The sequence below is a fragment of the Drosophila subpulchrella genome, chromosome 2R (genome assembly GCF_014743375.2).
Source record: "Drosophila subpulchrella strain 33 F10 #4 breed RU33 chromosome 2R, RU_Dsub_v1.1 Primary Assembly, whole genome shotgun sequence".
NCBI lineage: Eukaryota > Metazoa > Arthropoda > Insecta > Diptera > Drosophilidae > Drosophila > Drosophila subpulchrella.
The window spans coordinates 316,922-341,963 of record NC_050611.1 but is presented as its reverse complement, the minus strand read 5'-3'; the positions used below and the strand labels follow the sequence as shown (position 1 = coordinate 341,963).

The following is a 25,042-nucleotide window of genomic DNA, read 5'->3' as shown; positions in this document are numbered from 1 at the left end:
TTTTAAAACAAACAATAATCTTTTAAAATGACTAAGTTTTCTGGTACATTGTTTTCTGTTTATTTTAAGAAGGGTGATTTATTTACTTTATATATATGTTTTAAAAACTTAGCGTATTTATTAAGAGTGCATTTTATTTTGGCCCCTTGTTAGCAAAGGCTTTTTCTGTCAGTTAAATACACGATATTCATTCATTTTGTATTCATTCTTTGCTTAGTTTTTATTTAGTAAAAATGTTAAGTGTGAGATTTTAAACCTGAAATCTAAAGGTATTCATCAATTCTCTTCATTAGAAATTAGTTACATTTATATTCAGATAAGATGTTGTAAATTAATAAACATACATACCGTTATGCATCACTTCCCCTGCTGTCTGCCTTAGTCAGGCACCACTGTGCCACCCATTTCCTCGCTGCACCCATTTAAATACAGACTGCCGCATGCATTGTCTTCGGCCACAGTCAAATTCGATTCGTTTGCCCTCATGTTTATTTAATCTGATCAATTGGCGCAGCGTGTCACATAAATTTGGACAATTTTAAAATGCACAAAATACACTAAATTTGTCGGTTGTTTGTCTTGGCCAGCCGAGGACGCCCAGGTCGCCAGGACGCGCAGGATGGCCAGGATGGCAGGAGTAGGAGTGCCCGCCCGGCGACAAATAGACGACACTTGTGACCGAGCCATTGCCGCAAGGCGGGGTTAGCTTCTGCTGGCTTCTGGCCACGCCGGTGTCGGTGCAACTCAGCACCTTGGCAAATGAAAAGAAATTGCCCGGCGAAGGCCTGGTCTCCGGATGTTTCCGGTTGCACGTGCAGATGTCTCTATAGCCCCCGGTTTGCCCCCATCGCCCTGCTCCTCCGCCGCCGACAACATACTTCAGTGCAATTGCATTTAAATCAGTTGGCCGTGTGCTCGTGCGTTGTTTTTCTTTCGGATCCTTCGAATCCTTCGGGTCCTTCGTGTGCGCGGCACCCACATAAATTATGCAAAATTTTTTCCCAGCCACCGGAGGAGCAGCGTCCGTCCCGTGCGCCATTTGTTCATTTCGAGACCAATAAAATGAAGCATTTGAAAGTTGTAAATATGCTCCTGCCATTCGACGTTCAGTGTCTGCGGCTCGTAAACTGTCGGCCAGTGTTTTGTCAGTAATTTTCTATTTGCCACTGCCGCGTCGCTTAATGAATTGCTTGTGTTGTGTGCGGCTTGTTGCATATGCATAACCGGGAAATTTGCTTATGGAAATTGCACTTAAATACGTTTTTAGCCGCCCTTTCATTTCGTTTTAGCCGAGAGCAAAGTTTCCGCCTCCTTTGTCGCTGGGTAACATAATATTTTACTCAGGGATCGCAGCGAAAAACAGAGAAAAATTTGTTTGGCCAACGGACGGATGGACAGCTGTAAAATGGGAATAGAAAAAACAAACGGAATGGCTCGTGCCATGTCATGTTTTGTGATGCACGGGTCCGAGGATGCGCCGGGTGTCCTTTTGCGCCCCTTTGTCATGTTGCCCGGGTGGCCCTCCCAGCCATCCAGCGTCCTGCAGTCCCACCATCCTCGAACTCAACTCCTCTTTGTGCACTCGCCGTGACAAGGCAAACGAATTGAGGCATAAGTAGGAATCGCTGTAATATTTCCAGGCAACATCCGAGTTGCCGGCCATCTCGGTTCGGTTTGCCTGGCTGCTGTCCTGCCGGTGGCCGTTGGGCCCGAAAAACTTTAAGCCAAGACAATGCGACATAATCGAAAGACAACAGACGGATGAATACGCGTGAATTATGCTGAAATGGTGGAGCCTTCGAGAAGTTGGGCTTGAAATGTTTACTTTTGATTGACTACGCTGTTTGAGGGAGTCGTTTTTGGCTGGGATTACAAAGATCCATTACGGGGAACATAAGTACAGCAGTGCATCAGTGTGGAACATGCTTGGGGACCAGCTTTGCTTGCTTGAGAAAAAAGATTTTTACAAATATGTAAGATGCCTTGTCAATGATAATTCTAAGATAACTTTCACTATAGGGTACAAGTATCTTAAAAGTAGCCAACATGACTTAATCCATAAAATGCAGATCAGGCTTCAAGTTATAAGTTTATACGTTAGGGATACCTAAATAGATATATTTTCAATTTAAGGGAATTGGTTTAAGACCGTATAAGACACGTACTACGTTTCAAACAGGGTTCAAAAATAGTTTGTGCGATCTTGTAGATACTTTAATTCCTTGAAGCAGCAAACTTACAATTAAATCGAGTATAACTCGAATACAAAGCCATATTTCAACTTCCCACCACAGAAAATACGATTCAAAAATGGTTTGTGAGATCTTGAAAATCTGTATATTCCTTGAAGCAGCAAATATACAATTATTATAATCGATTATAATCCGAATCCAACGCCATTTTTCAACTTCTCTGCCACAGAAAATACGAGTCAAAAGAGTTTGTACGATCTTATAGATATTTATGTCAAGGAATCTTCCTTGAAGCAGCAAACGTACAATCAAATCGATTATAACTCGGATCCAAAGCCAAATACGGTTCAAAAATAGTTTGTGCGATCTTGAAGAAATGTAGATTCCTTGAAACACCAAAGATACAATTATTTCGATAATAATCCGAATCCAACACCATGTTTCAACTTCCCATTGCACAAAATACAATTCAAAAATAGTTTGTACGGTCTTGAAGATATTTAGCACCAAAGATACAATCGAATCGACTGTAATCCGAATCCAACGCCATATTTCAACTTCCCCCGCCCAGAAGTATGCACCATTTTTCAGCCAGCTTGCCAGCGAGGGGCAATCGAAAACTGTTGCACACTTGGCAGCTGCACAGAGATGCACTTCTCCCCCTGCAAACCAAACCCCTTTGGGGACACATGTATGCGTTGGACTATTTATCAATTTATTACGCGCAAAAAGTTTTTTGTCCGACTAAGCCAACTGTCGCTGCATATATCGGTGCTGTTGTACTTCTATCCGACATCGTTCAATGCTCATTGGGAATAAGCCAAGTGTGCGTGCCGCAAAATTAGCCGAGCACATACAGAAATCTGGCATCAGGTGGCCGGGGCTTTGTTAACGGATTTATGCAGCCATAATAAAACTTGCGCGCTGCAAATTGATTTATGGAGGGGAGAGCGCACAAACAATTGCAGATACTTTTGTAGCTGCTAGGGCCTGGAAAACTTTTAATTTTCTAAATGTATTCGCCGACAGAGAACTTGATGCCTTCGATACGCAACGCACATAAAGAAGCAAACCAACTGGCGTAGAGCTGAGATGGGGTTCCAGGATGGGGAAATGGGGGCGCACATCCGTCCCAGGGAGCCGAGTTGCAATTTAATGCCGAGGCCAACGTAAAAACTGGAAAATTATGACCAAAATGAGAATTTAATCGAAATACGTGAGTGGAAAAATCAAAATTTGACTGCAACTTGGGAACGCGTCTGACTGGCCGAAGACCGGAGCTTTTCCACCTTTCTCCTCCTTCGAAAAATCCGTACAGTCAACAAAACAGGATCGCGGTGTAGTCGGTTTGACAAATTACAACCGCATATATATCTTAGTTATTACAAGTTGTTTAAATAAATTGATCAGTAAATATTTGTACTCTATATTGTTTTATAAGTAGTAACATTTAAAACGAGAAAAGCACGATATTTCTAATGATATTTTATTATGCTTCTTCCTTAAACAATACCTTACATTTTATGTCTTTTTCCGCATAAACTATATACTGTGCTCTTGATTTTAAATATAAAAAAATATTATGAATCTTATTTCTATATTGTAGCTTTTATAGCTTCCGAGATTTCAGCGTTCATACGGACGGACAGACAGACGGACATGGCTAGTTCTACTTGGCTAGTGATCCTGATCCTTCTTTCTTCCCTGTTACATACTTTCCGACGAATCTAGTTTACCTTTGTACTCTACAAGTAACGGCTATAATTATTCTTTTCTTTTTTTTTTAATGTGAAACTGTCTTGTATTTTGTTGTTTTATTATTTGGGCAAGTTTTATAGTAACCTCACAACAAAAATCGTAATAAAACTGTTTCTGATCCATACTTTCCGGACTGTGTTCGAGACCAGCTTTTCAAGCTGTTGTGTTTCTTTTGCTCCATTTTTGAATGTTTTTTTCAATTCTATTAATTTTTCTTAACGAATATCGTGGTATTTTTGATAGGTCGGGGCATTTTTAACAATTACTTCGTATATATTACAAATTTTTTTTGTCTGTAAAAGCAGAAAGGCAACAGGCGGCGGAAAGAAGCATAAAATACCCAGTGCAAGCTCATGCAACTTTTATCATGGCCACAAATGCTGCTGCTCCTGGTAGCTGGATGGTGGGTTTCTGGTTGCCGGAGCATCCTGGCATCATCATCAACACTGTCTTCATCTGCTTACGCGTTGGCTCGAGGCCCACCGAAAACCATCCGTTCGCTCTAGGAAATAGCACAAATTAATGCCACCGACACTGACTCTTGCTTTCTTCCCAGCAGAACGTCTGTCCGTACCTCTGGCTTTACCTTTGCAAGTTGCACTCCTCCGCCCGATTCCCATACGCAGGCAGACAGACAATTCTCAAATGAGTCAACAATAGTAAAATGCTTTATTTTATTACCAGGAGCCGGCTCTGCCGAGAGATCAGCCGTCTGAGATATTGTTTTCCTTACTTTAACTTTACGCAATTCGCAGGTTGTTGATCTTTAATTACTGGTTCAGATAGCGATGATATAAGTTGGGTTCATATAATCTCCAGAGTTAAGGTTAATGATTTTTAGTATAGCTATTTAGAAAGTCTATCTCGTGTGTGATTAATTTTCTAAATATCAGTGTATCAGTTTTAATTTGAAATTAAAAAGATATAAGAAGACCTTCAGGAATGTTATAGTTATGTTACATAGCTAATGTTTATAATCTAACTAGTGTTATACTTTTGTTAATAGTTTTACACAACTGAAAGTTGTTGGTCTTACTAATGACAGTTGGAATACCATTGTTTTTAAATAATTCGCGTTCCTCCATTAATTTACTCTTACATTTTTGTCTGGAAATCCTGCATAAGACCGCTGAAGAAAACTTTTCAAAAGCAGTTGCTGAGCCGTTTGGAGAATGTTGCGCTCGTGACCGATAATATGCAATAGGTGCATTAGGCGCCTAATATTTAATTCCCCGTTGGCAGCATCCGCTGCTAATTGCTTATAATTAACTAAATGACAGCCAGGCCGCGGACGTGCCGGCAACTTCATCTGGAGCTCATAAAGCAATCACATGCACTTGCACAACTATAAAAACTTCCTGTCCGGACTCCTTGCTCCTTGATGCCGGCCTGCCCGCCCGAACATGTTTTCTTGTCCGTCTCTTCCGGCTGTCATGCCAGTGCCATTAGCCTGGCCTTTACTGCTTGGCAACATTTCCTTTCCTTCGGCGACTTCTTTCCTTGGGCACGCCGCTTTTTTCGGTCCGACTTTTGGCAGTTTTCCATATGCAACACGCAACAGACGTTTTTATGTTTTCTGTGTGCGCCGCCCATAAAAAGTGAACGAGCAGCGGCAGTTCATGGTCACGGTCCCCGGAGCTGGAGATGGAGCTGGAGCTGGAGATGGGGGTCCGGAAGGGATGACAATGGTTCCGGGCGAGGCAATGGAAGTCAATTATCGAATTAATTTAGTTGCCCAGTGTCCGGGAAACGAGAAACGGGCAATGGTCGAATTCGCACTTCATGCACATCATAACTGCGAACGGCAACGACTAGAATCGGGGATTATGACGATTACGGCCGGGGAGCCGGGGCGGAATTCAAATTGTTTTTACCAGGCGGGCCGGCATGATTGCGAAATTGTGAAATTCTGCAATTAATTAAATTACCCGGCGAAATGAAATTTTTGTCGCTGCGAGCAACAGCTAGCCTCCCCCTCGGGCATATTCCCCGGAATACGTATCTCTCGTCCTTCGTCCTTCGTCCTTGTCCGTGTAATTGATGCGTTAATCCGCATATTGACAGCGGTGGCTGCGGTGGCTTTATGGAAATATGTCCCCGGGCTCAGCCACATCGGTACTTCGCGGCCCGTTGAAAGGATTTGTCCGGCGCATATCGCGCCACTGCGTCCTGCATCCTGCGTCCTGCGTCCTCCATCCTGCGTCCTGTCACTGCAACTGGCTAAGTAATTTAATTACATGCCGCAAAATTATCGCTATATTGTTTATTGGCCAGCGGCGCTTGACGCATTTTGCGTGAGATTAATCCGACATTCTTTGGCGGTGAACTATCGGCTAATCTGCAGAGGGAATTTGCCGCAATTTGTCAATATTGAGCATTTTGGAGGCCTGTTATTTCACTTGTTTGCAGTTGCTGTCAGAAAGGGCATTTCACGTATGAGTAATATTAGTATTGAGGTTTTTAGGGGTCGTTTGCATGCATAATGTAGAGGAAATGGGAAGAATTTAATTTTGCTCATATAGCAAGTAGTAGATTAATTAGTACAAAAATTAAATTTTAATTTGGAAATCTTTGGAAACTAATTTATTTCGATCTTATCCCCTAAACTCAAATGTGAATGAACTTAGTAGAGCATTGTCCCAACAATAAACTCTGCCAGTCAAAAGCGAAACTATAACTCCCCATGTAACGCAATCAAAAAACGCGGTTTAGTCTGTTTTCAGCATCTTTGGATCAAAAGAAAAGGAGAATACACTCCGCCCATTTCCCCCGTACATTAATTTTACAAACTAAGCAACACACAATGCGTTTATTCAAACTGCCTGCTTCAATGCATTGTTCGGAGGATTATCAAGTGCTGGATGGAAAAACTTTTAATCAAAAGCGACTGCGCTCTGTGCCCGCTAATTACATTAGTTCTGCCTGCTCCTGGGTGCCATGGATGCTCTGGATGGCATGGATGGCATGGATGGCATGGATGGTCTGGGTGCTGCAGTTGCTCCCACTGAGTGTTTGATTATTTTCAATTATTTCGAGCGGCGCATTGTGCCGACTTTGGCATTGACAACATGCAGGATAACACACACACTCGCAGCGACAGAAGGAAATAGGAAATGTTATTGTCGCTGCGCATCCCATTCCATTTCCATTTCCCCTTCCACGGGCAAAAGTTTTGGTATAAAACAAAAATCTGATTTACATGGCGAGGAAACAATACTCCCGATGGGAGTCGGGGGCTCGGAGGCGGTGGAATCATTTACCCGTGTGTGGGTGGGCAACAAAGGACATCTCATGTTGAACAGCTGTCGGAAGCCGCCGGCGCAGTCGTCGTACGTGTGCAAAAACTTGACACAATGCAGCAGTTCCCTCCGGGCGGAAGGGGCGTGTTGCCAGGGGGTGGGGGGAGGCTGGGCGGACTGGTGACATTGCGACTCTTATCGGCCACGTTGTCAAAGTTGCACGGCAGACACCTGTTGCCAGCCACCGCGCGGAGGATCCGACCCCGGTCCTGAAAACCAGTTGAGATCGAGACGGTTGTGGTGAGAAATATAAACTTCTGCTTTCAGTCATTAGCCCAAAACATTTAGCAATAATTTTAAACAATAAACTGAGTTCTGCCTAATAAAGCGCAGAGTCAACAGGTGAACTTTAAACGATTTGTGCACGAACACAAATGAAATAGTTAAATATTGCTTCGAACTTTTCCATTGCATATCTTTCAAGTGATGGGATTTAATTTCTAAATTCCACTGCCCGGAACCGCACATGACACATATGATTTGAAATAAATACTGTTGTACTAAGCAGCTCGAAATAAAACTTATCTTACAATTTGGGTAAACATACAGTAGTCATAAAATTTCTATTTTTATAATGATTTAGGCTTAATTGAAAGTGTATATTAAAATAACTTAGTACTTGTTTCATTCAATTATACCTTTTGGGGAGCTATTTCGTTGGGGACTTTCCAACACCCAAAATTTCATATTGACATTAGTTTCCAATTTTAAATATAAAAACAATCGCAAAATATGTATTAGGTATTTTCATTTGTACATATTTAGTTTCTTTTTTTTTTTACTTAGATAAAGACTTTACGTTCCAACACCCGATAACTTAAACTGTGTTATACACATTTCGGATGACTTTTATCATGCCTTCTTATTATCAGTTACTATTATTGAAGGATCCATATCGAGTAAATTTTCGTTAGTATATTGAAACAGTTCTTCATAACATTTTCTTTTTTTTTGATTTATTAATATACAAAATCCGAGAAATAATTAAAACAAAAATATTAATACTTATAAATTTTAATATTTGCTTCATGATAAGCACGTAGGCGATTATAGAAAAAACCGAAGAAGGAATGTATTATCAAAATAAGATAGAACATACAAAACAAATGCGGGCCTATTTCATTAGGGATTTATTTCATAGTGCCTCGAAAACGCTTCCTTGTACTTATTACGTTCGAACAACACTATTGTCTACTATTCGTTTTACTCTCAGCAGCCTAATGAAAGATTTTGTCATTCATATCAGATCGAAGTATATGTTTTTTGAACCCAGTGTGCTCTCCATTCCATTTATTCATTGTAAAAAAACTTGTGCTGCGTAACAGGATGATTTTCCTACAACTCTGGTGGGCGCTGATGGTGTTCAGTGGCTCTGGGTCCTCCCAGGAGGTCTCGACCGCGGATGAAAAGCACCCAGTTGAGGGCAGTGACAAGTTGCTCAGCTTCAGCCGGGCGGTGGAGCAGGCGCGTCCCGAATTGCAGGAGCTCAAGGCTTCATATGGCGGTCTGCAGGAACAGGATAATCAGAGGCAGCAGTCGCGGGATCGGCGGAACTCCATCGACGACATGCTGGCCAGTTTTGCCCAGGTCCCAGTCGGCGAATCCAAGTCGGCCTCCGCGGATGAGGAGCGTGTGCTGCAGGAGGCTGCGGATGCTTGGTTCCGCGACATCCAGGCAAGCATGTCCAAGGGCAGTGCCAACCAGAAGCGTTCCGGGAGCAAGCAGGAGCGATCCGTGGGCAAGGATGTCATCGACCAGCACACAAAGGCCATGCAACGCACCGAGATAGGCAAGGTAAAGCTCAAGTACAAGGACACGCCCGACGACACCATTATCCGCAAGTTCCAGGTGACTAAAGCTCCCACGCATCCACAGGAGCCCGGACTCACCCACCTGGACATAAAGCTGAAGCAGGTCCAGCAGATGCTTACCGATCATGAGAGCCTGGAGGCCCAGAAGCAGGAGAAGTCGAAGGATGTGCGGAAGAAGGTGGAAGAATCCAGATGGGTGGACAAGTTGCCAGAGTTCGGTGATAACCCCATTCCAGATGGCATCTACGAGAGCACCCTCAACCGCCTGGCCTTCCCCCACGCCACGGCCAACAAGCTGGCCCACGAGGCCAACTACAAGCTCTCCAAGATCGAGCAGGAGGCTTCCGAGAAGGCCACCAAGTACTCCAAGCCCGGCAGCATCAGCGAAGCTCCTCTCAAGCAGCTCAAACGCAGCTCGTGCAGTGGCTTCAATCCCATGAATGAGATCAAGCTCAAGACCAGCAGTAGGTTGATGCTCAAGGGTCTGGGTCCCTCGCTGCCTAGTAACGCCCTGATAGACATCCATCGCAACCAAATGGTGGACAGCATGCTGCGGAGGAGGGAGCTGGAGGAGCAAGAGCAGCAGAAGTTCGAGGCCAGCCAGAATAGCGATGAAGAGGACCAGCCGATGGGAATTAATGGCATAATGACGCAAAACGAGAACTTGGATTACCTCCAGCCCAACAATCCCGTCATGGAGGCGAATCCAATGATGGAGCTGCCGCAGAGCTACGACTATCGGGTGCCCCAGTACGATCGCTTTCACCCTCTGAGCCAGCGACAAATGACCAATGTGCGGGATTACGAGAGGAGTAATCGCATGCCCCTGGACTTGGACCGATTCAAGAGGGAACCGCAGGATGACTCGGTTTTGGATACATTGTCCCTAGATGAGCAAGAGTTACCTCTTAAGGCTGAGGATCAGAACGTTTCTGACCATGAGATGGCTATAAAACTTGGGATATTGGACATAAAGGAAGGCAAAGCCATACATTCACTGAAGGAGCACGAATCTGGAGAGAAGGCCTCTGATGAAGAGGTTAAGTTGGAGGACTTACACGACGAGGTTAAACTGGAGGAGGATGCTTTGAGTAAGGCAGAAAGTAAACTCGATGCTGAGGTATCCTCCATGGAAGGAAAGATGGAGGATAAGTCAGAGGTCGAAGTGGAGAGTAAGCTTTTAGGGCCAGTAAAACGTGAAACCAAGAATAAGAAAAAGCTGATAGGAGCCACACTCAACGATGACTCTCAACCTGCTACGGAGGTTAGATCAAAAGCGGAGTCGCCTTCAAAAAGGGATGTGTCACTTAACTTGGACGCCAGCAGTGAACTCCATTCAAAACTGGACGCTACATTGTCTCCAAACTCCGAAAGACAAGATACCCTAGGGAAATGTGAACGTCCGGAAACACCCGATAGCCCCGACAAACATGACAGTAATCCCGATAGCGATACAGAGTGCAAATCGGAGGAGGTGGAAAAGGCGGAAGCGGATGCCGAAAAAGATAACGGCATTGTGAAAGTAAACATCAAGCTGAAGCTCCAGGAGCCGGCAGAGGAAAAATCGGAATGCGAGGACACCGATAAACTGGAGCCCAAGGAGGCGGCGGCATCGGTCCCAAAAGTGAATCCCGATGCGGTGGTCAAGCTGCTGGCCAACGAGTTGTCCCTGGACAAGGATCGCGGCAAGCGGCAAACAAGGCCACGCAGATTCCGCAGGCAGAACCGGAGATCCAAAAGATCGGTGGAGGACAGTGAACAGGATGTTCGGCAGCAGCAAGAAGATCACCAGTCACGGGGTGGGCAACATTCAGTGGCCAAACGCTTGGTTCATCTGCTAGACGACTTTGAAGACCACAATGGCAATCGTGTGGCTTTCGGGACCTTGGGCAACGGCATGCTCACACCGGATGCCGAAGATTTGGGAGGCAAATCGTACCCGGGTCATGAAACACTGGCGCACTATGAGGATCTGGAAGCCACTCAGGACGGCGATTCCCTGGCAAATATCTACGATCCCACCAAGGATGTGGTGCCCATGATGAATCAGCGACCCAATATACCTTTTCAAGCGCAGCAGCAGCCATTTCAATACCCACAACAACAACAGCAACCGGTGCAACAGCAACAACAGCAACCGTTGCAACAGAATCCGCAGCAACAAGATCAAATTCAACAGCAACAAGACCTAAACCGTCAGCGTCACCAATCTTCCAATTTCCAGGCCAGTTTTAATTTAACTCACTTTTTTAATGAGTTGCAAAAGCTGCAGAATATAAAAACACCGCAGCAGCAACCGCAACAGCAGCAATCATTGCCGGTACACCAGCAATATGTGCCGCAACATCAACCATTGCTACTGCCTCAACAGCAACTGCCCATGCAACGAAATAACCAGCAATTGCCCATCAAGCCGGTGTCACCACCGATAAAGTCCTTCGGAGTCCATCGGTACTTTGGACCCTTCTTCAACAAGCAACTGAAGAACGATCCTTACTTGGCGGCGCTGGGGACCTCGACCACCATTGATCCCAGATGTGTGTCCATTACTCCGACTGTCAGTCCCCCTCCAGCTCTGAATGCAACTACGGGGGCGACTTTGCCTCCGAACTGCACGACTCCATCGAGTTCCCCCAATCCTGGTACAACCACGCCGCCTCCAGCTGCCCCAAGTCACACGGAGAATGTTTGCAATGCCCCGGATGCCTTGAAACTCAACGTTTCCATCAACGCCAATGTGTGCGGAGACCCGAAGACTAAACAGTTTTACGGCAATGGATCCATTAGTCTGCTGCCCGCTTACAGTAGGTTGCGCACAGCATCAAATTCCGATCTCCAGGATGTCCAACTTCAAGGAAATGATGCGCAAGTGGAGCATGATCTAGATGATCTTGGGGTACGGGACGAAAGGCGTATTCGCGAAGCCGGAGACGAATCCAAAAACAATCGGGACGATGATGCTAAGCCCAAAAACGAGGAGAAGCCAAGGAAGCAGGAGGGTCATATAAAGAGGCCTAGCATTAAGTGGAGCAAAAAGAACCAATCAAAGGAGACTTCTCAACAAGCTCCGAGAGTGAAGCCCAAAGTAACTCCCAGTTTAGCGCCCAAAGAAGTACCAAAGGGAACTTCTGAGGAGGAACACAAAACAGCAGCCAAATGGTGAGTTTTTCGAACTACTTAAATGTATATCTGCTTGATTGATCTGGTGAATAACGATATTCTTCGCAGCCACAGACCGCGTATAGATACACCTGAAACCCGATCGGATAGTTACGACAAGCTGATCACGGGCAAGATGTCCGAGGACATTGTGTCTGCCGTCTTCGAGGCGGTTGGCAATGATCCGGGCATGGATCGCCTACTGGCAGTTCTGGAGAGGAATCGCAAGTGTGCGCAAAAGCAGCCCAAAAACTTTTACCAGATCCGAAACGACAAGACCGAGAACTATCTCCATCAGACGGAGAGCATGGTGCGCGACACTATGGAGGCCATTAGCAATATCATCGATCAGCAGGTGCGCAGACGGGCCTGCATTCCCCTACGTCCAGATCTCCAGGAGTTCTACGACCTGATCCTGAAGACATCGAACGAGGAGCAGAAGTGTCGCGAGAAGAGACAGAGCTCCCTGCGAGTCCTGGCCGAGGACTTTAGCCAGGATGTGCGCCTGCTCGACCCGAGTAAAATCAACCAAAAGTCACGGATCGTCAAGAAGCTTCTGCGTCAGTACGAGGATCTGCCGATGGAGGACCAGCAGGCGGCAGTTGGAGTGCGCGACGAACTGCTCCTGGACCTCGTTTACCTGAGGAAGATGGCCGATTCGGCGGAGCGTCATCAGCGGAATGCCCGTTTGCAAGAGGTCCTCAAGCAGACGAGTTTGGACGAGGTCCTGGAGAAGCGAATGTCCTCCGAGTACTCGCCGCGCTTCATAAAACTGCTGAAGACAGCGGAGCTTTTTAAGGAGGCAGGTGAACAGCAGGCCAGGGCATTTGTGGGTCTTTGAGTTACCAATTCTTAAGCGGCATTTATTTTAATTGCTGTTTCTTTCATTTCTGTAGTTATGTTCATTTAAAAAAAATTTGTTAAATTTAATTTATATAATCCAAAGATTCTAAAAATTGTAGTGACTGAGAATTTTAGCCAAATATTTCCCTACATATGTTGCTTAGAATATTTTTTTAATGCTCGATATGTTTTCGGTATGTATTAAAAATAAATATATGATTTAAGAAGAAACATTTTATTTGAATAACTATTAAAAATTAAGATACATTTTAAATAAGGGTTGTTTTGAATAAATTATGGTAGACCTCTTTTAACCAAAGTAGTGGGAGATTCCTAGGTTGGCGCCCAGATCCCTCTGTCCACTCAACGGTCCACTAATCCACTTGGAGGCCGTGCTGCCGAGATCGATCCTCGTGTTGCGATCCTGCGACTGCCAGAGATTGGCTCGGCCTGCCAGTTCCAACTGCTTGCCGAATCCGGGAATGTTGGAGTGCGTCAAGGTGGCTCCATGGCCATTGATGTGGGAGTAGTCCAGGGCAGCCCCGTTTCTGTCGAACTTGAAGCCATTGGCCAGTTGGTTCTGCGAGGCAAAGGCCTTGGCATCCAGATTGTGGACTCCATCGTTGAGCAAGTTGGCGGTGGCCGTCTGCTGGAAGCTGTCCCGCACTCCGGGCGTATGAGTTTTGGTCAGATCGATGCCGTGGCCGTGACTGATCAAGGAAAGGGTCATTAGTTGTAATTAGGTGTAATTTTATAGAGACTCACTTGTTGTAGGCCAGGGTGGCGCCGCTGGTTACGGGAGTGGCTACCGGTTTGCTTTGGGTGTTGCCCGCTGCAAACACTTGGCCAACCACATGGTGCTCAGGAGTTCCCACGGCCTTGCTCAGATCCAGCCGGGCATCAGCTCCGCCGTTCGGATTGGAGGCCAGAGAACCACCCAACACCTGGCGCCGTGCTCTGTAGATCCTTGGTGGCGTTGGTGGTGGCGGATAGTAGATCAGCGGTTGGGTCAAAGGACGCTGAGGCATTGCCGCCGCGAAAGCTCCAAGCACGCAAATGGCTACCACGATCAAAGAAACAATTTTGCTCATCTTGCTTTATTGATCTGCTGCTGATCTTAATGATTTTGCTGCTGACTGATGACTGTCAATGCTGAGATCAGATCACCGTTCGTTATATAGCAATCGATTTTTGACCGGGTGCTTCCCACTGAAACCGCCTGTGAACCACCTCGGATGCTTTGTGAATTCCTTATCAGTAGGCAGCGCGCCGTTTCGCTCCGGATTCCCCTAGCGACCAGGGGACTTACATTGTCCGATAAGAGGTGGTAAAAGATCCCCTAGCATTTACTCACCGGTGATTTCTATAACACTTAAAATAAATGTATTCGCATTATGAAAATATACATACTTTGATCACCTTTATCGGTTATGGTTAGGCTCACGGCAAAATCGTATTTTCTTTTGCCACCAGCTTACTAGAAAGTATGTAGTAGTCTGTTAGCTTTTTATACATTGATGACAGTTTTAGATGTCCCAACCCAGTCACTGGGAAACTATTTTTTACACAAATCAGAAATATCCTGGTAGTGGATAAATAGCATTGAGTGGAGTATAAAATCAATCAGTACGAAATGCAAGTGCCTCTGCTGCACCGAAATACCCAGATGGTGTTGCTGAAGAAGCAGATTCGGCGGAAGGCGAAGGAGCTGCGGCTGCGCAGGCGTAGGGCTCGTCGACGTCTGAAGGTGATGCACCGGATCCGGGACCATCTGCTCCGCAGGATGCGGAACTTGATAGATGTGCGGCAACGGGATGCGGAGCTGGAGAGGCGGGAACAGGCGCGAAGGGCGGTGGGCGGGATGCTGGTCATGTATAAAAGCTGGTTGCGCAACTGGTCAAGAGCCTTACGGCTTCAGGGTCGCTTAATTCGGCACCAGGAGCTGCTGAAAAAAAGACTGCATCGCAGACTTCATCAATTGAGGAAGCAGCTGAAGAAGCGCCGTCATCCACAACAAGTGGTGGACAAGTGCTTCAATAAACTGGAAAAAGCGGTAAAAAAGTGGCAAAACAGTTCGCAGTACCATAAGTTTATTGAGGGTCAAGATGATATCTGGGACGCAGAGGCCAAGGAGGTTCGAAAGTACTTATCAGATATCCGGGGCAGGCGGCCCCGAAAGATACGTAGGGTTAGGGCCAACCAGGATGACGACATGGAAGACTTTGCACATTTTTGGATGACCGAGGTACAGCGAAAAAGAACAAAGTTCAAGAATCGTTTAGTCATCAAGGATCCAAAACGTGACTTGGAGTTGGAAGAGTCCGCGCCCGGTAAAACCAGAAAGCCCCTTAGGAAGAAGAGGAAATCCAAGTCCAATGCCATCTATCTTAGTTTAGATGAACTCGTCATTCAAAAAAAAGTTAAAAATCTGAGGAAAAAAAAGAAAGCTGTTCGGAAGCGAAGGGAACCAGATCCGACGAAACCATCTCTCGATGAACTTAAGATATTGGTAAGAGAACTTATAAGATTCGATAGGAGAGGGAAAGAAAAAAAACGTCTTTCTAGAAAGCCGAAAATCACTGGGATTGCCATCAGAAAAGAACGCCATATAAGTATGAGGGAAAAACTTGGTTTATCAGATATTTCAATACTTTCCGAACTACAATTGCCCAAAAAACCTATTCGAAAAAAGCCCAGAAAAGTAGTTCAGTTAAATGTGAAGAAGTTGCTGGATGGGGTCTCTTTACCAGAGCCGAAAATCCTAAAATCTGAGGTATTAGGGTCAAAAAAATCTCGAAAGTATAAAAACAAGTTGAAAAAACATAAATCAAAGTTTGTTGATATTGTTATAAGAGATGAGCTAAAAGCACTTTTACAAGAAAAGAAAAAGAAAACGATTTCCCATCGTGGCAGACAGAACGCAGCTGCCCCAGGAGCATTACAACATAAAAAGGCCCCCTTTATGAAACCAAAAAATGTAGTTTCTAGATTGTTCGGCGACCTTCCCCTCTTTATGAGGCACCAAGTAAGAAAAAATAGACTGGGGCACCATCCCAAAGGCTACTACAGCAGTTCGTCTAGCTCAACCTACTCCAAAGAGGTTGATCTTAACTCTGATTCCGGAAAAGGCGCCATGGTGGGTAAACACAGGAAGGGACATAAATTACGTGCCGATAGCAGCGCTTCCCAAATAGATGATGTAGTTGATCTAACCTTCGACCAAGCAAGTGATGAAAAATATCAATCTAAACAACGGAACGTAATGGATCCAGCCTCTCGTTTTTCAGAGGATAGATACCTGTTGAGTAAGCTTAAGCATCGACGAGTCGAAAAAAGCGGTTCCCAAATAGAATTCGCCAGGGATAGTGTTATATCTCTGAGCGATTCGCTAAACAAAATCTTAACGTCCAACCGACCACGGAAGAGTGTCCGTAGATCTATCCGCACACCACTAATACTACCCAAAAAGCTCCGTGTTGCACCTCCAAGGGGACAGGACGAGAGCCACTATCAGTCTCTCAAGAAGGACATTATGTATATTAGAACTAGTGATCAGGAAACAGCGCAACAGAGAAAATCCAAAATCCAAAATCGTTTGTCAGTCAGCGATCCAGTAGTGAACAGTCGAAGGCAATCGAAGAGGTTCCTTCCAAGGAGCATTTCCGATACCAACATGTCAGACCTCAGGCCCACAAGTCGGCACAAAATTGGCGATATTAAGCCAAAGAAGACTTCAACCACCGGTGGCGGTCAGCCGCATATTCAAATTGGGCAAACTAGGGAAACTGCAACCCCAAGTGGCGATCCCCGAAGCAACAGATCCCCCTCCAAGGATAAAATGCGCCAGCCCCACGAGTACAACTACGAGGCTCTGCCAGATGATCTTGAAAAGTTCTTTGATCCTTTACGAGACCATACATATGGCTATGACCGACACGATAAGACCCCGGACGAGCATTACCTGGCGGACCTCCTTAACCCCAGCCACGGAAGGTTCGCTATTAAGAATCTGATATCAGACAATAAATACAAGCCCTTGCAGAGGTTACTCAAGGACGTCATAGAGAATAACCATATTATAGAGTTTGTGGCGGATGTCAAGGGACTTATGGAGACAGTGGGGCGCCACCCGATGTGGGCCAACCTCCAACACCTTCACAGTGAGTTCATGGAATCGGGCGTCACTCTAGATGAGGTTAAGCAAATGCTTACCACGAAGTATTTGGAGTTTCTCAAGAGCATTGTAAGCGATATGCACTTTGCTCGGATACAGCCGCCACGAGATTCATTGCTCAATGTTGTGGAAGGCGATCCCGCCAAGTCTAAACAGGCTAGCCAGGTGGACAGGTTGTTGGAGAGGAACCTGTGGAACAGGCAGCGGCTCAGCACACGATTCATTCCGTTCGGGATGCGAGGACTTCCAGGGAATAGAAGCGCTACGCCCCACAGCCGGCGCCAGTCGCAGGATGTCAGGATGAACAGCCTCCTGTACAGAAAACTTATCGAGCAGGAGATAAATGCGGAGCGACTGGAACGGGAGGAGCGCAAGCGGCTAACCTACGGGTCCTACGGATCGTCCATGAGCATTAACACCAGCTTGGAACTGGCGCCCAATGAGGAGCAGGAAGTGCGTGATATCGAGATGCGGTACTCCTTAGACAACATCGACAGCATTGTGAACGACCACAATCAGATGTTTAGGGTGGGTAAAAATTATACAATATTTATTTGTATATTGTAATTTCATAAAATATTGATTTATGAGGGCCTACAAAATAGTTCATGTTGGCAGAGCTCTATAAGAACAAGAAAGAAATTTACCTTCGGCAAGCCGAAGTTAATATACCCTTTCAGTTAGAAGAAATTGGCAATGTTAGTCACACCGTTTACAATAATATTCCGAATATGATCAGACTATAAGCTATAATTATTTTCCTATTATTTTCCGATCGTATGGCAAACGCTCGTTTTTATACACGTTACTCGTAGAGTGAAAGGGTATACTAGATTCGCCGGGAAGTATGTAACAGGCAGAAGGAAGCGTTTCCGACCCCATAAAGTATATATATTCTTGATCAGGATCACTAGCCGAGTCGATCTAGCCATGTCCGTCTGTCCGTTTGTCTGTCCGTCCGGGTGAACGCTGAGATATCGGAAACTATAAGAGCTAGGCTATGCAGCGTGCCACGCCCACTCTAACGCCCACAAACCTCCCAAAACTGTGGAGCCTACAGTTTTGATGCTAGAGTAAAAACTAACTGAAATGAATTATTCTCATCAATACCTATCGATTGACCCAAAAAAAAGTTTGCCACGCCCACTTTACCGCCCATAACGCTTAAATCTGACTAACGCTTACGTAACCGTATATTGAGATCAGTGGTAGGTGGCGCATTTTAGTCTCGCTTTGCTGCTTGCAAATCTCTATTTCCCTTTTGTCCCTATAGCTGAGTAACGGGTATCTGATAGTCGAGGTACTCGACTATAGCGTTCTTCCTTGTTTTTTGATTTAATCGGCAAGCCGAAGTTTACAGACCCTTGCAAGTCGTTCCCTTGAGAGCAATGTATATACAGAGCTTTTCGACTTCTCGAAAATTAAAGACAATCACAGAAATATGATGACTAGCTTATACGTTTTGCCGAAAACGAAATAAAACGATCTTTGTATCTTTGACATTACTTTTTCGATACTTCCAATCGCAGCTATATGATATAGTCGTCCGATTTTTTTTTAAATTTTAATTCGAAGTTCTGAAATATTAAAGTAATATTTGTCAAGAAACACCGAATTTTTTTTCAATTAATCCTATGGTAGCTATAAGATATAGTTTTCCGGTCCAGCTCGTTCCGACTTATATACTACCTGCAATAGGAAAAATACTTTTGGAAAGGTTTCATTCCGATAGCTTTAAAACTGAGACTAGTTTTGTAGAAACGGACAGACGGGCAAACATATGCTAATCAAGAATATTTATATTCTTTGTGGGGTCGAAATCGTCTCCTTCTCAGCGTGGCACACTTCTGACTAAAATCATTATAGCCTTTGCAAGGGTATGCAAATATTTTAAGATTATTAAATATTTAGATATTGATCTTTTTTTCAGGCTATGGAACGTAAAAGAGCGACGGCAAAGGTTGTCCACAAGGAGATGGAGGGGAAACTTGGGAAAATGCTTTCTTCCGCGCAATTCAGAAGACCTAAAGAGGCTTCTACGACGCGCAAGAGGCGTCGAAACCTCAGGCCCATCGAGCAACTTTACTACTCACCCCGGAAGACCTGTCGCCTGCAGAAGATCTCCGACTCATCGGAGTGTTCGGGATGCGAGTTCCGGGAGAGCGGAATCGGGGATGAGATGGTCCTTGAAAAGTGTCCCAGATGTGGAGTCAGAGTGCCTGTTCCGGCGCCCATTCCATCTTTTCCCCAGCCTGCCTCATCCAGCAGCGAGATCTTGTCCAGCGGATCAATAGAGGCCTGTGCCAAAAACGAGCTGCTAATCAACAGCCTTGCAGATCTTTGCTCACGCTGTGGCTATGTCCACGAGAAGGGCCATCCTTGCTCCCAGTTACCCTTTGATACGCGGAAAAGCAAACTCCTAAAGAGGATTAAGGAGACCATACGAACTGCCCCGGAGTGTCCGGCCTTCTGCTCACCCCGCGGGATCCTCAAGAAGCCCAGAAGTTGATCCTTGGACGGAACACAAGATGCTGTTGCAGCCATCAAGTGGCAACCAAACTCCGGAAATGCACGGATATGAGCACCAAATCAGCCGGCTGAGGCGAATGAAACATTTGGTTTAAGTGCTAAATAAATTCCAGTAATGAGTTTGCCTCTGTCTGTGGGTGTGCCTGTGTTGTTAAATGCTTTGCCAAGTTTCATAAAATATGCAAGGACTTTTGCACACACACACCCTCAAACACGGCCAAGCTCATGCGATGCACTCACGTAAAGGGAGAATGTCTGCGGGCTTTTAATACACTTGCTGGGTGCCCCTGCTCCTGTTTTTGGTCCTGCCCCACTGCTCCTGGCGTATGCAACGAAATTTCATCTCGCCTTCTTTTTCGGCCAAGTTTTTAAGTCGAGCCATTGCTGTAATGGAATTTTATTGCATACTCGCACTCGCATTCTGTTTGCGCAAGCGAAACATGTTTCAGACATTTTCATAAATGAAAACGCTAAAGCTGCCGAACGCCGATTGGCCGAAGATCCGGTACGCTTCCAGTATATAATCAGAATAGGAAGCCTTTTTAATTGCCATGATAATCTGTACTTTCAAAAACACTACCAAAAATTAAAAGAAAAATATATTTTTGATTTTCGGAAGTAGAACCCAAATCAAAATACCATTTAACGAGTACCATTTAAAGAGGAAGCAAAGGTCTAGAATTATTTAAATTACAAAAAAGGAATAATTGTTTAGAAACAAAGTCTTCAATTTTGATTAATAGACCTGCTAAACATTTAAAAATAGTTTAATAGGTAAGAATATGACTTCATTAGTGAAGAATTCTGAAAGTATTTATGTTTATTTTAAAATATTGGCACTACCAGAAAAGATTTTATAAAAGACAACTCAGTAATTCTGTTATTTTATTTGTTTGCCTTCCATACTGTCACTCTCCTTTCCAAACATTGTAATTAGAACTATCTAAACCTAGCCTAACTAATAATTTACATAAAACTATAGTTTTTCTTGTGCCTAGTTCGTTCCCCTATGTATAATAGCATAAACAGGCATAACTTTAAGGCATAATTAAAGCACTTGGTGACCAGCAATCGACCAACTGTCGAATGCCTGGCAATAACACATCTGGGAAATTGATGCCCGGCGATCAATCATTTCCCAGCCTACGGAGACCAGCCCAGGACACCAGCCACTTGGCAGCCTGTGGCCCGTGGCAGCATTTTCATTAAGCTCCATCTCCGTCTCCGTCTCCAGCCCTCCGTCTCCGTCTCCGTCTCAGTTTCGGATTCCAGTCCACATCCTCATCCACAGATTGCTGGAACAGGGACTTAACGTAAGCTGAGACGTTTTCATTTGCATTTTTCGTACAAATCGCCGGGGGGTTGGGGCAAAAACAAACTGCCAAAACCGAATTCCATCCGAGTGTCCGCACAGTGCTCATGGCCCTTCTGGACCTCTTTCCGCGCCCGATTTGCGATGACTGCTGTAACATTATCTTGTTTGCTCATGACACGCGACCAGGCCCACAAAGTCCCTTCATGTCGGAACGTTTCCGGCCGTTTGCTGCCCGCCATTGTTCGACTTCGGGCACTCGAAGAAAACCTTTTCGCATTTAATAATTAGAAATTAAAAACCAATGTCCCATAAAAAACTTTTAAAGGACATACAACTTGTAAAAGTTCAATTTAAAATCGCCTTATTTTTAAAACCTCTCTAATGAACAGAAAAATTTTAGCTTTTTGAGTATTCCATATTCTAAACAAAACAAAAATGCCTCTACTACCTGTTTTAAACTCGAACCTTAATTCCTTAATTTTTTTTCTCTGCATATTCCCCACTGAAGCATCGTTCTGTAAGTACAATACTAAATGAATATTTTTCTAAAAATAAAAGACGTTCCGTTTTTTTTAAGTGCAACTCTCCGCGACTTACGATGCTGGACTTGCGATTTGCGACAGCTTTTGTCATTTTTCTGCGGGTCTCTGGCTGTCTTTTGTGACTCGATTCCGATGGCTTGTCAAAACAGGCGAACAGGCGAAATGAAGCGTGCAATTGTTCGCAATTCGCAACTTAAATGGCCATTGTGGAATCGCTCCCTCATGGCTGTGATTGCGTTTTATTAGCTGTCAAATTTTAATTAATTCGCAACATCTTGGCCGTGCCTTTATGCATTCATTTCGCCACAAATGGGCGCAAGGAAGGACCAAATCCGCACTGCAAACGCCGGGACAATGCCAAAGTGGGCACACAGTAATTATTGGACTCAGGTGTGGGCAGGACATGGAATATAAGTAGCCATAAAGGAGCAACAAATTGGACTGCTTAAGGCGGGAGATGCCAATGGTGGGTTGGGGTGGCAAACAGAAAAAGTGCGCACAAAGAGGAAAGCCATAAGATAAATGGGCTAACTTAAATTAGAATGGCTGCCAGCCGAGAATTGCTAAATGGGGGTGTTCCTCGAGCCGCCTGCCTTTCAAATGCAAACCAGGTCCAGGTGAGCTCTATTGTTGGAGTGTCATTGCGGACTTAATTTGGAGCATATATTATGGGATGAACGGGTAAGTGGGCTTAGGCGGAAAGTAAAAAAGGATAGCAAGCTGCATAAAAATATAAAGAGATAATATATCTGATTTAATATAGTGCTCTTATTAAAAACGATTCGTAGATATCATTATTATGTTAGGATAAATATAACTATGATCAACAAATAATGGGTAATTGGTTGGAAAGTGATAAGTTATTATGTTTAATATATAATATTTAAAAATAGTTTTTATCCTTCAAGTATAGCTCTTATCACAAATTTGCAACTTGGAACATCCACCCACCCAAGGACAATGCTAGGTCTGAACTATGTATGAGCAATACTTACGATAACTGCAATTTGCACTTAACCCTTGCCGTCAGCCGCCAGTTCCTCGGATCTGGCCCTGTCCCCGATTCGGTGACTTCACCCGGCTCGTTCACTTGGACAATTAAAGGAGCAGCCCACACACTCACCCACAGCCCAGCTAACTGACTCCAGCTAACCACTCCAGCCACTTGAAAAGTTGGCCGCAAAGTGCGAATGCATAATTAATTCCAATTATGAGTTTACCCAACAACATTGGCAACATTGGCACTCGCCTTCGTTCTCGAGACGAGACAAGATGCGTTCTAGGGATCGGGTGCCGCACGGGGAAGGGACTCGGGACTGGGGGACAAGGACTTATCAGCGCATCGACAGGAGGACGCCCCTGCCGCCAGGACACCCATGAACTTTGATGCCGGCGAGTGTCAACCCGTGCGGTGGAGATGTTGCTGCTGTGCTGCTGGTGTTGCTGCGGGGCTCCTTGTGTTGCTGCTACTGTGGCTGCTGCTGCTGCTGCTGCTGCTTGTTGCATAGTTTGAGTGAGCCAAGTGCTTGGCATGTTTAAACACATGCTCAAGTGGCATTTAGACAGTTATCCGCTCGGGCTGCTATCTGGCAGACAATTGATGTGCCTGCGATAGGCACCAACTTTGCCTCAATTACAAAATGCTAAAAATTGCAATATCAATAACATTTTATGTCCTTCGAGGGGCCGGGCGCGGCTGGGAGTCCTGGAGGTTTAAGGGTAACCCCAAGTGCTGCGTCTAAGTGTGGCTGCCAGCCTTCAAAGCCGCCCTCACTATTAACGGAAATGCATTCTGGTTTTCCTTGTTTGGAGAGCATTGCGTCGCGTCTGCCAGGCTCAAGTGTTTTAATGGATTTTCCCAAGGAACATGCATGCAAACCTTCCCCGGCGGAGTTGGATTTCCCTTCTCTTTGATTTTGTACACTTTTGTGCCTTCCCTGTGCGAGGAATGTCAAGTTTTCGGGCTCATGTTGTTCGCTGTGACATCTCTGCACATGCATCAATCATTCGGCCCCCGCACGGCATTACGCCGATCAAACGGAAGTTCAGTTCATAAAAGATAATAACCTGGCTTATCCGCATGCCACTCAGGGCCTTAATGCCGGGTCGCAGCTGTATCCCGCGCAAGGAGTCCACGGAAGGCCTATAAATTTGCAGATTATTTGCATACTGCGTCTGCTCCTTGGGCACGTTTTCGGTTTTTTCTTCCCTATTTTGCGTCATTTTCAGGGCAAATCGCTGCAAATTCATTTTTCCCGCTGCACAAACTAATGTAAATCAAGGCACATTAAGCGCGTAATGCAAACAATCATAAATTTGACTGGAATCCAGTCGCGCTGGATCCACTTCATTTGTTTTGGGCTAGTGCCACATCTATTATAGTTAATCTGGAACACCTTAAAAGTTATTAAAAGCGTTGAACATAAAATATATTTGTTTGACTTTCAGCTGCGTCCTGGCGCGATGGCAAAATAACTAAAGCCTTATATCTATGCTCCTCTGATCTGATTGTTTGCAAGATGTTTACTTATTCAGGAATACTGTACAGGACTCTAAGGTACCTCTGAAACATTATGTTTATTTTTAGGCCAGTGCATCCTTGAAATTTGTTCATACCCGCCGAAATATTTAAAGAGATATAAAACAGGACTACTCAACTTTATCAAAAATCAGTTCTATGGTTCAGACTTCGTCCTCGGCAGCGACATTGACCATGCTAACAAAATTACCCGACTGTCGATGAGTTAATCGAACGGAATGTGTGAAGTTGCCCGCCCCGCCATTCAAATGTCAGTCCATGTCCATTTGGCTGCAGTGCATCACGTCGGCAATCATTGCCGGATGCCGAGGGTTTTAATTTATGCGTTTCCCAGTGGACGTCCTGCTCGTCCTTTAAATCATTTTTAATGAAATCTGCCCCGGAGGACTGCTGACAGGTCCTGCTAATCCCGAGTACGTTCGCTGCAGTTGATAAATGAGTCATTTGCTTAGTAATTTAAGCGTTCATTCAATAAGAGCGGACTGGCGAAAATCGTGGAAGGGTCAGCTCAAAGATTTGTGTAACCAAATACTCATTACATAAGTTGGGCAGAAGGAAGAAGGAGCTGGGCAAACACAGAGCTGAAAGCTCCCCGGGAATATGCTGATGTGGGGTGTTCTTTGGGGTGCAGAGCGTATGTATGTGCTAGTTAAGCCAAAAACAAATATTGACAGGCAAAGTCAAATGCAGGGGCGGCGAGGAGGGGCGATGGCATTTAAAGTAATCGAGTGTTAAAAACGGCAAACGCAGCCAAACATTGGGCCGGCAAAGTCAAACACCCAGCCACCCACACCCTGTAAATATTTAGTTGCTCATAAATTACGAGTGTGTGTTTCGGGGGCGGGGTCGGGGCGAATCGAGGCTTTAATGCCTCATTAAAA

At 44.9% G+C, this 25,042-nt stretch overlaps 3 protein-coding genes across 4 annotated transcripts; 2 read left to right on the top strand and 1 right to left on the bottom strand.

Annotated features, from left to right (window-relative positions):
* The first annotated feature begins 8,494 nt into the window (after positions 1-8,494).
* On the top strand, positions 8,495-13,292 carry LOC119550985. 2 transcript variants are annotated; one of them, XM_037860020.1, is made up of 3 exons: positions 8,495-9,043; positions 9,125-12,219; positions 12,289-13,292. In XM_037860020.1, the coding sequence occupies exons 1-3, from the start codon at positions 8,576-8,578 to the stop codon at positions 13,058-13,060; spliced, it is 4,335 nt and encodes a 1,444-aa protein (XP_037715948.1). In that variant the 5' UTR covers positions 8,495-8,575; the 3' UTR covers positions 13,061-13,292. The 2 variants fall into 2 exon arrangements, with proteins under 2 accessions (XP_037715948.1, XP_037715947.1); XM_037860019.1 differs by having other exon boundaries at positions 8,495-12,219.
* Positions 13,279-14,216, bottom strand: LOC119550987 (attacin-C). Its single transcript, XM_037860023.1, has 2 exons — positions 13,828-14,216; positions 13,279-13,772 (listed from the first exon to the last, which is right to left on the bottom strand). Exons 1-2 carry the CDS (start codon positions 14,151-14,153, stop codon positions 13,373-13,375), a joined length of 726 nt encoding a protein of 241 aa, XP_037715951.1. The 5' UTR covers positions 14,154-14,216; the 3' UTR covers positions 13,279-13,372.
* Positions 14,217-14,566: 350 nt separating this feature from the next.
* LOC119550986 lies at positions 14,567-19,998 on the top strand. Its single transcript, XM_037860021.1, has 2 exons — positions 14,567-17,764; positions 19,167-19,998. The coding sequence occupies exons 1-2, from the start codon at positions 14,696-14,698 to the stop codon at positions 19,743-19,745; spliced, it is 3,648 nt and encodes a 1,215-aa protein (XP_037715949.1). The 5' UTR covers positions 14,567-14,695; the 3' UTR covers positions 19,746-19,998.
* The last annotated feature ends 5,044 nt before the right edge of the window (positions 19,999-25,042 follow it).

Excerpts from the sequence above, each read along its gene's own strand:
- LOC119550987 (XM_037860023.1), bottom strand. The coding sequence starts at position 14,153 with ATGAGCAAAATTGTTTCTTTGATCGTGGTAGCCATTTGCGTGCTTGGA. Across the intron at positions 13,773-13,827 it reads GCCACCCTGGCCTACAACAA|TCACGGCCACGGCATCGATC; the intron begins GTGAGTCTCTAT and ends TTCCTTGATCAG.
- LOC119550985 (XM_037860019.1), top strand. The coding sequence starts at position 8,576 with ATGATTTTCCTACAACTCTGGTGGGCGCTGATGGTGTTCAGTGGCTCT. Across the intron at positions 12,220-12,288 it reads CACAAAACAGCAGCCAAATG|CCACAGACCGCGTATAGATA; the intron begins GTGAGTTTTTCG and ends TATTCTTCGCAG.
- LOC119550986 (XM_037860021.1), top strand. The coding sequence starts at position 14,696 with ATGCAAGTGCCTCTGCTGCACCGAAATACCCAGATGGTGTTGCTGAAG. Across the intron at positions 17,765-19,166 it reads ACCACAATCAGATGTTTAGG|GCTATGGAACGTAAAAGAGC; the intron begins GTGGGTAAAAAT and ends TCTTTTTTTCAG.